The sequence below is a fragment of the Galleria mellonella genome, unplaced genomic scaffold (genome assembly GCF_026898425.1).
Source record: "Galleria mellonella isolate WM207_F2 unplaced genomic scaffold, CSIRO_AGI_GalMel_v1 utg223, whole genome shotgun sequence".
Classification (NCBI taxonomy): Eukaryota; Metazoa; Arthropoda; class Insecta; order Lepidoptera; family Pyralidae; genus Galleria; species Galleria mellonella.
In genome coordinates, this window is record NW_026442042.1 from 4,310,992 (window position 1) to 4,326,060 (window position 15,069).

The 15,069-nt window shown below is 31.7% G+C and overlaps 1 protein-coding gene across 1 annotated transcript; it reads left to right on the forward strand.

Moving 5' to 3' along the window:
- The first annotated feature begins 1,417 nt into the window (after window positions 1–1,417).
- LOC113517217 (kynurenine 3-monooxygenase) lies at window positions 1,418–14,561 on the forward strand. Its single transcript, XM_026901811.3, has 10 exons — window positions 1,418–1,683; window positions 4,219–4,288; window positions 5,437–5,630; window positions 6,079–6,127; window positions 6,808–6,895; window positions 7,434–7,605; window positions 10,363–10,614; window positions 12,118–12,348; window positions 13,821–13,982; window positions 14,386–14,561. The coding sequence occupies exons 1-10, from the start codon at window positions 1,621–1,623 to the stop codon at window positions 14,452–14,454; spliced, it is 1,350 nt and encodes a 449-aa protein (XP_026757612.2). The 5' UTR covers window positions 1,418–1,620; the 3' UTR covers window positions 14,455–14,561.
- The last annotated feature ends 508 nt before the right edge of the window (window positions 14,562–15,069 follow it).

Here is a 15,069-nt window from a genome sequence, read left to right on the forward strand (position 1 = left end):
GTAAATTTTTATACCTATTCCCATAAAAGACCTATTAACTTTTTCTAAACGATACTTGGGGACAGCAAGTTTGTCTTTAAATCTAGTATTAATATTATGAATATTGCTGTTTTTTGGAAGTAATTATATCATGTTACTATGTAAGTATATGATGTTTATAACAGTATACGCAAGTATGTGGTAGACTACATGGTCAAAATATGTAGGTATGTGTCAAACGTGGTTGATTCTTTTTTTGAACAGTCGATTTTTGCAGATATCTTTACTGCTTGACTACGCGGATGAGAAACTTAAAAAATCGCGTGGCACGTAATATATGCGTAGAACACGGTTTATTTTCTGCATTTAGTTTTTCTTTAAAATACTTGATTTTGAAATCCGAATACCCTACTTAATTCATTGAAATAAAATTCGTGAATGACACGAAGATCGTTAATATATTTGCATTGAATGGGCATTATACAAAATTCATATTTTTTACTTACCCTTTATAATGAAACAATGTATTTCAAATTATGATGTTAATTTTTCTGAGAGTATTAAAAGAATAAATACAGTAGTAGCGTGATAGGATTGGAAATGAGGACGTATGCAGAAAAGCTAAAACGATCGATTTGATTCGAAGAATAATCAAGGTGAAATGACAATGGGCTAGATATCAAACTCGAAAACAGCAATCGATAGAAATTTTCTACTTACCTATGGGTAATTTTTAATTTTAAAATTATAAATTTAACGGTTAATGGGCATGACTTTTAAGCAGACAAAGCTAGATACGTTTTCGTTAACGCACTATAGAAATGAATAAGTTGTTAAATGTTACTGTCTTCTATTTCGTGTATATGATAGCGAAATTGTAGAATCGGGGAAAGATTACAATATTTTAGCATAGACAAAGCACAATAAACGATTTGGAAAATCATCTCATACTTTTTTAGGCAATAAATTTATTGGGCATATACCGTATTTACGTTCACATTATGATATGATAATAGCAGATAAGTGCAATACTTATTTATATGTATCTAACTGTATTTTGTGGCTCTGCATTCGTGAATTAGTACATAAAGTATCCTAAGTCCTAAGTTAGAATATGACCTACCCATGTATCAAATATATTTAAATTCGTTTAATAGTTTATGCGTGAAAGAGTAATAAACATCTATCCATCAATCTTTTACATTTAAAAAAAAAATGAAGATATCGATTCTTTTTTTGCTATTAACGTAAGTATTATCTATTACTTGATGTACCTATTATATTTAGTATTATAATTAAAATCTAGAATAAACTAGTAAATCTAACTTAAACAAAGTATAAACAGCGTGCTCTGTAATCTTGATAAATATTTATACTGTAATATATACTACGAATTGCCGTCAGTTCAAATATCAATACACAGCATCAATTGGTTACATTAAAATATGCGACACGCATTAGATGTCTGCTTGCGGTGCTGTTCAGTTGGGTATGCGCCTTAGTCACGCGGCATATTATTAATTACTGCGTGTATTTAAAAACTTTATGTTAAAAAGTTTTTTATTAAAAAAAAAATATACAGTTGAAATTATTTTAATTGGCTTGTTTAATTAAATTCTTTAGTGTGCTTTAGTGTCGAAAATGGCTTTGAACAATGAACATGCGAAGGGATCGTTGGATATTGCAATCGTAGGTGGCGGTTTGGTAAGTTTTTTTTTCTCGATGTTTATTGTGGGGTAGGAAGAGTAATTCGAATACCAAACTGCTATAATACAAATGTGAAAATTTGTAAGGATTTTAGTTTTGTTAATCATGTCTAAATAATGCAATAATCTTATAACATCGTCTGTGCTATCGGTATACCTCTGTCCTGCTTCGTGGCAAGGAACTTGTGAGGGGTGATAAATGAAGATGAAAGGGACTCGTGAGTTTTTTTAAGGGATGGTAATGGAATGGTATTCCCGCCTGTGCTAACGGGACCCGTGGGATTTTTTTAATTGATGATAATGGAATGGTTACCCCGCGCTAACGGTATACACTGGCGGGGGTACCAGTGAAGGATAATAGATGAGGATGAAGCAGGTCAGTTAGCCCATTGTCACGAATTCAACAAGAATTGTTAACGATGGTTTCCAAGAGGAACCACGTGGAGGTCGACCTAATAGGGCATTTTGCTAGCAATGGGGCTGTCAAACTCCATTGCTAACAATCCCTTTCCCCCCGGGATCCATGGGTTATTGCTTGTATGTAAATATTATTAATAATTAGCTTTTATCCGCGATTTCGTCCGCATGGGCGGGATATGTTAACTGATTAAGATAAAAACTACCATTGGTCCTTCTCTATCCCATGTAGCATGTAGTACGTGCATAACAAATTTTATAGTGATAGCTGATAAGGTAGCCGGTTACGGCGCTAAAAGTTAACAAACGAATAGACAAACTCAGTTTTACATTTATAATATTAATAAGGATTGGATTCTCAGATCGTGGACATCTGGGTGTACAATGTACAACTAAAGTGAAACTAGAGTCATTTTATAAAAAATGACACGACTGATAATTGAATGCGGGATTGATGTAATCTAAAAAAAAATCTTCTATGGATACAAAATTAAATACGATGTTGACCTAACAGGATATATTGCTAGCAATGGAACTGGTGGTCCGCATAACTAACAATCCCTTAACCTACTGCATAGTTTTTGCGTGATGTGGGAACATATGTACACATAGACAAACAATCTTGCTAAAAAAAATATTATTATTCTTCTATTGCTCTTATCAAATTCCCTTACATAAATTTTTCTTAAATATCTACCATGTACAGACAAATTATTTTATTCATACATTTTTTTATATTAGTAAGATATAGTAATGTTTAGGTATTTATATGACTATATCTAATATTTATCTTGTAGAAGATATGTTCATACGAATCAACAACGCTAACGATTGCTGATGTAATTATGGACATATTATTTATAAAGATTAAATATTTCTAGTAAACAAATATTGTGGGTATGCTCTTACACTTCAAAGTGGATTTTTCATTTTGTTGTGACACCTATCAGGAAAATACACTGAATTTTGCATTAGTTTGGATCTTATTTTGAACAAAATATATAATAAAGTCTTATAATCCAAATTTGTTAAGAACAATGAAAAAGAACTAGTGTTTTTCTTTTTTTATAATTTGGGAAGCGAACAAGTCAACGATCAATTTAATAAAAAGTGGCTAACGTCACTCATGAACAATTACAACATTAGAGATGTCAATAGTGCATTGCGGGCGTTTTATAAATTTGTAGGTACTTTTTTAAAACATATTGTAGTACAAGAGAAAAAGAAAATCCTTAAAGGGAAGTCCATTCCATAATCCACATGTAAGATAAAGGAACATCGCACAGTAGTTGTCTTTTACGTATCCAAAAAATATAGATGAGCTCCAATGCTATGGCGAAAGGTGTATAAAAACGTGATGATAGCATCAGGTCATAAAACTACTCAGAGCCTATCCCATTATTCAGAGGATAAAGATAGAGAGGAAGGCAACGTCTTGTTTCAAACTTAGCGTGTGCTGAACATCTTTTAGTCATTGGCGTATTTAAAATTATACATATTATTAGATTCTAGGGGAATTGGCTCTTATAGAAGCACATAATGTACTGTCAGACGTGTCTTTGCGCATAGCTGAAAGTTCTGCTCCGATAAGGGGTGGGCACGGTCCGCTCGGCTCGGAGCGTAGGAGGCTTAAATATGCCTATACAGTAGGTTCTTTTTTAATGGGTGAAAATGAAATGGTAAGCCTGCCTGCGTTATTGGTATGCATTGGCGGAGCACTAGTGAGAGTTTGCCTATCATGACGAATTTCACAAGAATTAATCAAGATGGTTCCCAGGACTAACCGCGTGGAGGTCGACCTGTTAGGGTATATTGCTAGCAATAGGGCTATTAGATACATGATAAACAATCTCTTCCCCCTTATACTCGTATGTTAATAATTTAATATTGGTATAAATATCTGCATATGTTCAATTTCTGCATTTTGCAGTGTATTAGCGATATATGTAGGTATTTGATAAATAAGTAGGCTTTACTTGAGAAGCGCCAGATAAGGGTTAGGAGAAAAGGGAATACTTTAGCGGATTTTATCACGCGTCATTTTATCTCGATAGAAACATTTTGTACTGTTAAGTTAGGTACTTACGAAGTTCTGATAATACTTTGAACTTTTCAGGTTGGGTCTGTCGAAGCCTTATATTTAGCTAAAAGAGGCCATAATGTACGCATTTATGAGTATCGTGAAGGTAAATATTTTTTTAATATTTGTAGAGATAATTAGGTTGATTTTGCGTTCATAACAATTACGTTATATAGTTTACGTTTACGTTTAGATATAGTTTACGTTTAGATACAAAATTACTCGTATTATAGTTTGCAGCTCATTATAGTCATGTAAACTGTAAATTTACGAGAAAGATAACTGCAGGAATAATATTGTGTATATGAGTAATACAATAATTAAAACTCTTTTTTAATTAAAAAGTTTGAAGTAATCGATATCGAATAATATAAATGATATTATTATGTTTTAAGTGCTTGAAACTGATAGAAATTAACTTCTGAATACCCTTCTTCTAAATAGCGAATATAACGAATGCACACAATGTATTTGATCTATATTTCTTTCTTTTTTTTTTTAATTATTTTTTTCAGTGGTATTTCGCGGCTCACTTTTTGCCACAACAGAATATCAGTGTTTTGCTCTTTTTAGGGCAAAGCAAAAAGCTGAGTTGTGGCCATTTTGTATTACTGTGGCATAAGCATGAAGAAAAAAAAAATACTAATTTTATGCATTTTGATTTTTTTTTTATTTATTGTACATATATCTTTTTTCATCTTTTTTCACTTTGCATTTGTGTCTTTTGCTATTTGTGTGCTGTAAGTAATGCAAATAAATTATTTATCTATCTATCTATTTATATAAAAATATATAAATGAGATCGTGCCGTGGCACTTTTCTCGTGTTGTCATTTATGAAAACTGAGGAAGAAGACTCTTGTGTTAGAGATTGCACTGGATAAGAGTTTCACTCTTTAAAAAGCCATTAGCTATTGGTGGAATAGTCTGGATAAGCATCGTCATTGTCTCTTATATGTGTATTGTTTGATCATGTTTTTATAGTTGTGTTTGCATGGCTATTTAAAGGGTGGAATATGGTCAAATTACAGGATGTGGAGGCATAACACTAGTCTTTAGAAATGGCAGCACAAAAACCATGGGCGTCACAGTGAAATCAGTGATGTGCGCTGTGTTATTCATAGGGTTTTTCAAAAAAGGGATAAAGATATTTCTTTAGGGTAGTTTTGAACTTTCATAGAAACTTACGACAACCCTATGTACCAGTCACACAAATGTGTCAAAATAATGTTTAAGATTTTTTTTATAATTATAGACATAAGAAAGACTCCTCAAGTGAGAGGAAGATCTATCAACTTAGCATTGTCAGTTCGCGGAAGGAGAGCCTTGAAAGATGTAGGTTTGGAACAACACATTATAGAAGAACATGGGATACCGATGAAGGGAAGAAGAATTCATAGACTGGATGGATCCACGTATGTTATACCATATGATGCTAGAAATAATCAGGTAATTTTTTATTTCAAAATTTTATTTATTGTGTTTATAAGTATTATTTATTACGGTATAGAGATACCAAATGATTGTAGGTCAGCATGATGATGATGATAAAGCCGTTAATTGTTCACTGCTGAACATAGGCTAACATCTGGAGGCTTTTGCCGGTTTGGTAGGCCAGTATATTTTAAAAATAAATAAAAAGTAATTGTTTTTATTGAAACATTTATGCTATTCATTTAAAATTATTTTATTATTATTTTATTTAAACTTTATTGAACAATTTATATACTGAAAAAATACATCTTAGTTATAAAAAGAGATTTATACGTATTATATTTATTCTAGATAATCTCGACTTGAACGCAATTTCTAATAGTATAAATTTTAGATAGATCAGACAGAAGAAATTATAGACAAAAATGCTGTAAATAATTTTCATGCATAATTTTTATTTCAGTGTATTTATTCAGTTGGGCGAAATTATTTAAATGCTTCACTCCTAAAAGGTAATTTTTGAAAAATTACTATATATATTATTATTATATTTTATATGTTTATTAGCTTTTTGCTTGCTTCTTCGTACACATAGATTTTAGAAGCAGGTAAACCTATGAAGTAGATGGTGTGTTTAATTTTTACATGATGTATCAAAAAGAAACATACACCAAATTTTAACTTAGGTTCTTCAGGAAAACGACTGTGAAAACCACATTCAATTTGGTGCAGCAGTTATTATACTCGTATGAGCAGATTAGACTGTATGTTTGTTCAGACTGAGAGACAAAACTTCTACAAAATATTTTGGCCTATGTTTAGAAGCAGCAGGCTGATATGATGTTGATAATGATAATTTTAGAGTATATTTTATAAGACGTGCGTCTATCTTATAAGACCAGGACTCATCATCTAGTTGCAATTTTATTACATTACTCGTAGTATGATTATATTTAATATTTACGTTAGTATAACTTGTATTTAAAATAGTTATTATCATTGAGTACACATCCAACTTCATACTATTAATAACTTGATACAATGCTTGTTTTATCTAACGTCTGAATTAGTTGCTTTGTACCTAAATGAATATCTATCACGGTAGGCACAAACGATATGATATTCTATTATACATATTATTTACATATTTCTTATAATATGATTATAAATTATTTTGTTTAATATTTTACAGAGTCCGATAATTATGAGAACGTAACCAAATATTTCAATCATAAATTAATTGAAGCGAATTTGCAGAAGGGAACTTTGACATTTTTGAAGTAAGTAGATATATATAATCAAAGAAAGACTTTGTACAAAAGTCGTTCGCTTGAGTACCTGTGTCCCACTTGAGTTTGTGCTGGGAAACAGTTGTGCTTGCATGACTGAGTTTCGATTTGAAGAGTGGGTTATGGCAATGAAATTATTGGTTACGGAAGCATAACAAATAGCAACGCTTGAAGGGTATCATAGGCATCAATGTATAGAGAATACTCTATGATGCCCACGGTGCTGTTCGTGTCTATAGGTCACTTCATTAGGTGGGCCGTTAGTTTGGTTGCCATTTTTAAGATTCATAAAAAAAAATCTAATACTTATTTGTAGGTAAATCTTTTCTATTTACCAAAATAATTATTTAAGACTATACTTGTGAATATTTTTTTTTCCACTTTTTAATATAAAACAAAATTAATATATTTGTGGTAACATGGAGATTAAAATTTTTATTTCACTACTATAAGTTCTAGCTTGGTAAAAATTTACTACCGACTGTATATTTTATATATTAGAAAATAATATAGTATTTTTTAACTTTAGGACAGACACGAAGGAAAATGTGGACGTGAAAGCGGATCTAATTATCGGTGCAGATGGTGCGTTCTCGGCAGTACGTAAATCTATGATGAAGCAGCCTCTCTTCGATTATACTCAGAAGTACATTGAACACGGCTACTTGGAGCTGTGCATACCAGCTGATGAGCAAGGATCGGTAAATACTATTCGTGCGAGGGTGGCATCTTTTGGTGACAAGACTTTTTATGATGGCCTTTTGCCGTAATGTCTTGACGTGGTTTACCGGATAACAGTATTATGATTTCTCCAAAGCACGAAATAAATGACAATATTTTATTTGTTTATACTTTTACACACATTAAAATGTCTACAAGGCAGGCATAATACCTGATGGCTTTTTCTACAAACAAAGAGAGTAAATGGCAATGCATTGATCTAACAAAATTTATAAATTATTAATAATAAAATTTAGAAGTTTAGGCTTGGATTCGATTCTGGGATCCCCTGAACGCAGTCAAGCGATGTTTATTTGATCTGTCACCGCATATCGTTAGGCATACGCAGAGATAAAGTTAATTCTATATATACATGTCTGATATCTATATTTGTAATAACAACATATATCTGCAAATTGACTCCATAAAAAAAATTAAGATTTGCAGCTGACAAGCGGAGCTTATCAGCTGCAAATCTTTATTTTTTTTATACTGGCAATCCGGCCTTTCACACGGGCAAATAGAATATAAAAAATAATACAGCCTTTGTTACTTTACTAATCGCTGATAATGTAGCTTTCTAAATGTGAAACAATTTTTAAAATCCGTTGAGTAGTTTTGACTTCATCTATTCCAAACAATCAAATTTTTTCTATTTATAATATTAGTATAAATTGATTTATATCACTCACGTCAATATATTGATTGATTGTTGATAGACATAATTTTTTTATACCACAAAGGTGTTAAATAAGCCTTCACCCGGCATAATGGTAAATGGTCGTAATGTTTGTTATTTGCTAGCTAGCTAGCTGTCTCCGCGATTTCGTCCAACCGGACTATATAGAATGATTGGGGTATGAAATAGCTTATGTGCTTCTCTATATCATAAGTTATACTGTATAAGTACCATATTTAGTCTAAATTTCGTGACGATCATTAAAGCACCAATAGGTTTCAAAGAAACAACCGCACTTTTATATTTTACGAATATAATAATATAGTTACACTAAACGTTATAAGTACATGAGAGATATTTAAGGAAAAACGAAATGAGAGCTCTTCATGAGACCAATAGATGCTAAAAAATTATTTTTTAGAAATTTTGTATGTCTCTCTGCATGTTTCTTTCGACATCACGTAAAAACTTTTGCACCAAATTAAATGCGGATTCACTGTTGTATTCCTGAAGGTCTATTTGGAATTTGGTGTCTATTTTATCTTGAAACGTTAACTAGAGTGATTCTTTTCATTGGGTATGCTACGTTTGAAATTCTCGCGTACGAAGTAGCGGGTATAAAGCTAGTTTATAATAAGAGGAGTTATTTCTATGTTCTTGTTTAGTTTTTCAGATGACTTTGATAGCAGTTTAATAAACTGTCTTACCTTTCGAAGGTTATGGGTTCGATGACCGCACACCACAAACATTTGTATTTATGAGTGTGTTTGTTTGTAGTTGTCTAAGTACTTTATACTGTATTAATGATGTTCGTGTAGATGTATAATTAAAAAAAAAAGGATTTTAAATTTGTCTATTTATCAAATGTCCAGTACTATAAACATACCAGAAATTCTGTTTAGTTTGAGACTAGATGTTGATGTACGATATGTTCAGGATTCATCATCATCATCATATCAGCCGTTAACTGTCCACTGCTGAACATAAATCTTCCCTAGAAGGGGAGTTTTATCAGTAGTTGCCATGTTTGGCAGGCGGGTTGGCAACTGCAGTTAGGCTTTTAGTGATATTTTAAGAGGGACGCTGTTGCCAATTTCTCTACCATTAAGTTCTCTTATTCACCTTTTACGACACCCACAGGAAAGGAAGGGGTGGCCTATTCTATGCCGGGGTCTACACGGCGAATATTTAGGATTATTTACTATAATTTTATGTTTTATTGCAAATGCATTTACTGTGACTTTAGAGCACTAGTATCTACAAAACACACTCAGTCTAGTTTCGTTATTATTACAATGTACCAGTGTACTTCGATATTGTTTATTATTATATTGGTCATTGAATATCCAAAACGTGGTATCTAAATCTGCCGTGAGGGTAAAAAAAGTAATAAATAATTATTCGCATTCGACTTTTCACAGAATATACTTATTTGTGCCCGTATAGATGTTATAACGTAGTTAATTTTAAACTTTCCAGTTGTTTACACATATTTTAAATGCACAATCGGGACTTAACGCGATGAAAAAGCCTTTACAGGTAAATAGTACTTACATACCTGCTACTTTATTGTCAACGTTTCGACGTGGTGCAATCCACGTTGACACGTGAGTGTGTATTTAAAATAGTATAACGCATTCATAAAGAGTGGCAGATGAAGCGATAGAGAATCGAATCAACTATTAATTCTTTTTTATTATTAAAAATATTATAAATACATTTTAAGTAAACAGATTTCTAGGTTATTTCACAGTTTCTGCACAAGAGACTACTTAATATATTCCATTATTTGACAGTTCAATGCATCGCCTTTTATTCTCTCCGTTCAGCGCAACGGTTGACTGGAGGAGAATGTTATCTTGCGTACGATTTTTATATTGGGTATCATGGGCGAGACAGTATACTCTGTTATGTCCATGGTACTGCTCATGTCTATGGGCGATGGTTATCACTTTCCATCAGGTGAAACGTCAGCTTGTTTGCCATTCTAAGTTGTATAAAAAAAAAGAATAAATAAATTTATACAAACTCCCGCTTGTACTTGAACATCTTTTATCAGTTTCAGATGCCGGCAAATTATTTACATATTTGGCCTAGAGGTAACTTTATGATGATTGCTCTACCCAACCAGGATTGTTCATGGACAGTTACATTATTTATGCCTTTTACTAGTTTCAAAAGTATAGACACCGAAGATAAGTTGTTGGCCTTCTTTGAGAAATACTTTCCAGACTCAATTGCGTTAATCGGTAGAAAGAAGTTGATTGAAGACTTTTTCGGAGGGTCGCCCTCGCCTTTAGTTTTTGTTAAGGTGAGTTATTAACGCAAAATTAGAGAAAATACAGCTTAAGACAATTCAAGTCGATGGTGAATAAGTATTTTCTGGATAATCATGCTCTGTTACCAATTACTATCAAACTAGATGAGATCGTATGCAAACCCATGTTAGAAATATTAAAAAAATGTATATTTTCGTCAATATTTACCTGATATTAGTATTATAATATACTATTATTAACTCCGTAGACTGAAGATTATTTTATTTATTACATTGTAATTATACACTACGTTATCTTATATTATGATGGAAAGTATAAGAAGGAATTTAATATGTAAATAATCACCTATATTTGTTTTTGTTTCGTTGACTGATTATTTGAAAACGTTAATCATGCAATAATACTCTTATTTAGTTGTATTTGAAAATTTGTTTTTTGATAGCAAAAAAGTACTTGAACAAATTCCAAAACTAACCGAAATATGAAGTGGCTACAAAGTTTTTAGTGGTAGATTTATATATAAAGTACTGTTGATTAATATTTTAGTTAGTAGAGTACTTGTTTTTTACTATTTTATTTTTGTCTTTTTTTTTATTTAAAATAATTACGACTTTACCGCACGTCGGTTTGTTTGTTTACCATGTTTGTGTTAAAAAAGAACTTTTAGTTTTTAAATCTAAAAGTACGGAGATTATAACATTATTTATAGATATTATATCGAGGCAATAATAAACACGCCACCTCCAAGGAATGCTTCAAGCGTTTCTTGGCTTATATAATTTTTATGAACGCTTTGTACCTCATAAATCAACAGTTTTGGAGCCTCTACATAGATTATTAGACAAGAAAAATAAATGGAAATGGAATAATGAGGAACAACAGTCTTTTAATGCAAGAGCTTACTTACAAATGATGTCAGTCTTACACACTATGATGAAAAACTCATTTTAACTTGTGATTCATCAGAGTATGGGATAGGGCTGTACTAGCACATATTATGGACAATGGTGAAGAGAAACCAGTAGCAATGGGGTGAACCCTCCATCCACATGAAAGACGATATTCTCAATTGGATAAAGGCTACAGCAATTTTATTTGGCATATTTATATGTTTGACTTTATCTGCACATGATTATGAAATTTGTTACAAGCGTGGTAAAAAGAAATCACCAGATGGACTTAGTCGATTCTAAAGATATTGATATATAAATTTTAGTGCCGAATAGCAACAGTTTTGGAGCCTCTACATAGATTATTAGACAAGAAAAATAAATGGAAATGGAATAATGAGGAACAACAGTCTTTTAATACAGCAAAGAGCTTACTTACAAATGATGTCAGTCTTACACACTATGATACAAAGAAAAAACTCATTTTAACTTGTGATTCATCAGAGTATGGGATAGGGGCTGTACTAGCACATATTATGGACAATGGTGAAGAGAAACCAGTAGCAATGGGGTCAAGAACCCTCCATCCACATGAAAGACGATATTCTCAATTAGATATTATAATATTTCCTATTTAAATTTTAGTGCCGACCCTATCACGTAGAAGATAAGGCGCTCCTCATTGGTGACGCAGCACACGCAGTGGTTCCTTTCTATGGACAAGGCATGAACGCTGGCTTCGAAGATTGCACAATACTAGACCATCTTTTCCAGAAGTACAACGATGATTTAGCTAAAATTCTGTTGGAATTTTCGGATACTAGATGGATAGACACCTTTGAGATTTGTGATTTGGCATTGTATAATTACATAGAGGTAAGATTTTGTTTTGAAGTTAGTCTCTAGTTATCTATCAAAGGGACTTTTGTTTTTAAAAAAGATTTTTTTCAAATTTATATTCTGGGCTGTGGCTCTAGATATTCTTCGTAGGAGTGGGTAATACATATATAGCAATATTTATATATTTTAGTTACAATTTGTATACATTGGTCCAGTAACAAATCTGTTAAAACTCTGTTATCTAAAAAATAATATTGGATAACAGACTTTTTATATATTAGAAAATAGATATCCGACTGACATGGACGATATTGAAATAGGTGATGACCATTTTTCCACCATGAATGTCCAGGGGAACCCAATATATAGATATCGGATCGTTATCCATATTACATATGTCTAATTCTTCGTATTGATTTTACATAAAAAAATTAAAAAAAACAATAAAACCGCAATGATAGGATTCAGGGTGTAGCTTGACTGCCAGATAATTAAATAAAATTATCTATATAAACATTCTAAAAATAGATACTAATCATTATTTGCTTTGATACTTTGATTTCCTTTATTGTATCAGTGTCTTACTTGTTAAAGTTTTACAGAATATAATTAATATATATGTACACATATGCAGTTTACTTTTTGCTAATACTTTTTATGCCATTTAGAATGGTAAACAAGCTGACGGTTCACCTGATTGAAAGTGGTCACTGTCCCCTATAGATATGAACAGTACCATAAGCATAACAGAAACTGTATCGTTCATAACACTTCATGCATTACAATTCCTTAAGGTTTTTTTTAATAAATAATAATGGAATAGTAACCCTGTCTTCGCTAACGGTATACGCTGGCAGGACTCTAGTGAGGGATGATAGGTGAGAATGAAAGGACAGGTCAGTTAGTTCATTGTGATAAATACTCCTGGAATTCAGCACGATGCATTCCAGGGAGGACCACGTGGATTGCTAGTTATGAAACTTGTTGTCTGCATTAGTAATAAGCTCTTCTTCTTGCTGCCCAGACTAAGGTGTTATGCCTATGTACTCTGTAATTTCATTGTCATAAACCACACTTCGAAATGAAACACATACAAAGCCATGTAAACACAATTGTTTCACGATAGAAACATAAATGAGACAGAGGTATCCAAATAGATGACTTTTGTTCAAAGTCTCCGTATGGTATTATTTTAAATGTATATTTTAGATTATTCTTCAAGCATTTGATGTACCACAACATGATGAGATATTATAAGAAAGAGAAGAATAATGTCAATTTAGTTAGAAAAATACAACATTTATGATACCTTTATGGGATAAGTCCGCCATTGTATATTAAATCTTTTGATGTATTCCGTATGAATTATGTACAATAAAGATTTTACAATACAATACAATATAAATATTTGTATTTTATTTTATAATAAACATGTTCCAGTGATCACCTATTTCTTTAAGTAAAAAAATTATAAAATAACAGATCACAATAATATTTTCACTTTTCAGATGCGAGACCTAGTCACTCGTCCCTCGTATAGAATTCGCAAAGCATTAGATGACTTGATATATTGGTTGCTACCTGACATTTGGGTGCCACTCTACAACTCTGTGACTTTTACCACGATGCCGTACAGTGAATGTGCAAAAAACAGGCAATGGCAGAATAAGGTCAGTTAATGCCCTTTCCTTTTACTGTTTTAGTGATCAGAAAAATTTACTTCATAGTATATTTTGTGTTGCCCATGGTGCTATTTATAACTATAGACGACGATTATCTTCATCATGGGGACCGTCGGTTAATTTACCATGAAAAGTTGCATAAGAAATAATAATAATACGAAAATATTGTGAGCCATGATAATACCAGTCGTTAACTGTCCACTGCTGAACATACGCCTCCTCATTAAGTTCCCCCAGTCGCCTCTTATGATACCTACGGGAAAAGAATGGGTGGTCCATTTTTGGCCGAGATTTTGAGTCATACTGTATTGCATATATATCAGCTTTACACACGTATTAATGTTACTGACCTTTGTGCATGTTTGTATGAAGTTCTTGTATTTTATTGCAGGTTTTGAAGTACATATTTACAGTGTTGGGAGTATCTACGTTAGTTGGTGTCTTCTATGCATTTAAATAATTATTATTTATTTGAGTTAATTAAACTAGAAGAATATTCATCAGTATTAATAAGTGAGGTTAGTATATACAATTCAGAATAAAGAAAAACAACATTTAAAGTTTTTATTTAAAATGTTTTTATTTAAAATCACTCAATCTTATAAACTAACAAAAGGTTTATGTTTAAGATAAACTTGTTCACAACAACAAAAATGTATTACATTATTTTAAATATACGTAGGTTTACATAATTACAGTTTTTATTCAAATACTAAAATTTATTAAAATTATTAAAAAATCATTTACTAAAATTTATTAAATTTATTAATTTTAAACTAGGTACCTAAGTGCCTAAATAAATGAAATAGATGTATAGGCTTTGACATTTAAATAGAAAGTTAAACCCGGTAACAGTTTGTGTTAGTTTCGAATTTGAAATAAAATTTCGGAGTAAAAAATACGAGTAGATGAGGTTTCGGAGTTGTTAAACAAATACTCTGATCCTACTTTTCCATACTGATACCCTCAAGTCGAGATTGTTGTTGTAGTTATGAGCGTAATATACGCTAGAATTCAACATAAAATAAAATAAGCTTACTGTAACTTCTTAGATTAATTTGGTTTATTAATAATA

Coding starts and splice junctions, on each gene's coding strand:
- LOC113517217 (XM_026901811.3), top strand. CDS start 1,621: ATGGCTTTGAACAATGAACATGCGAAGGGATCGTTGGATATTGCAATC. Junction 10,615..12,117: donor CGCCTTTAGTTTTTGTTAAG/GTGAGTTATTAA, acceptor TTTAAATTTTAG/TGCCGACCCTATCACGTAGA. Junction 13,983..14,385: donor ACAGGCAATGGCAGAATAAG/GTCAGTTAATGC, acceptor ATTTTATTGCAG/GTTTTGAAGTACATATTTAC.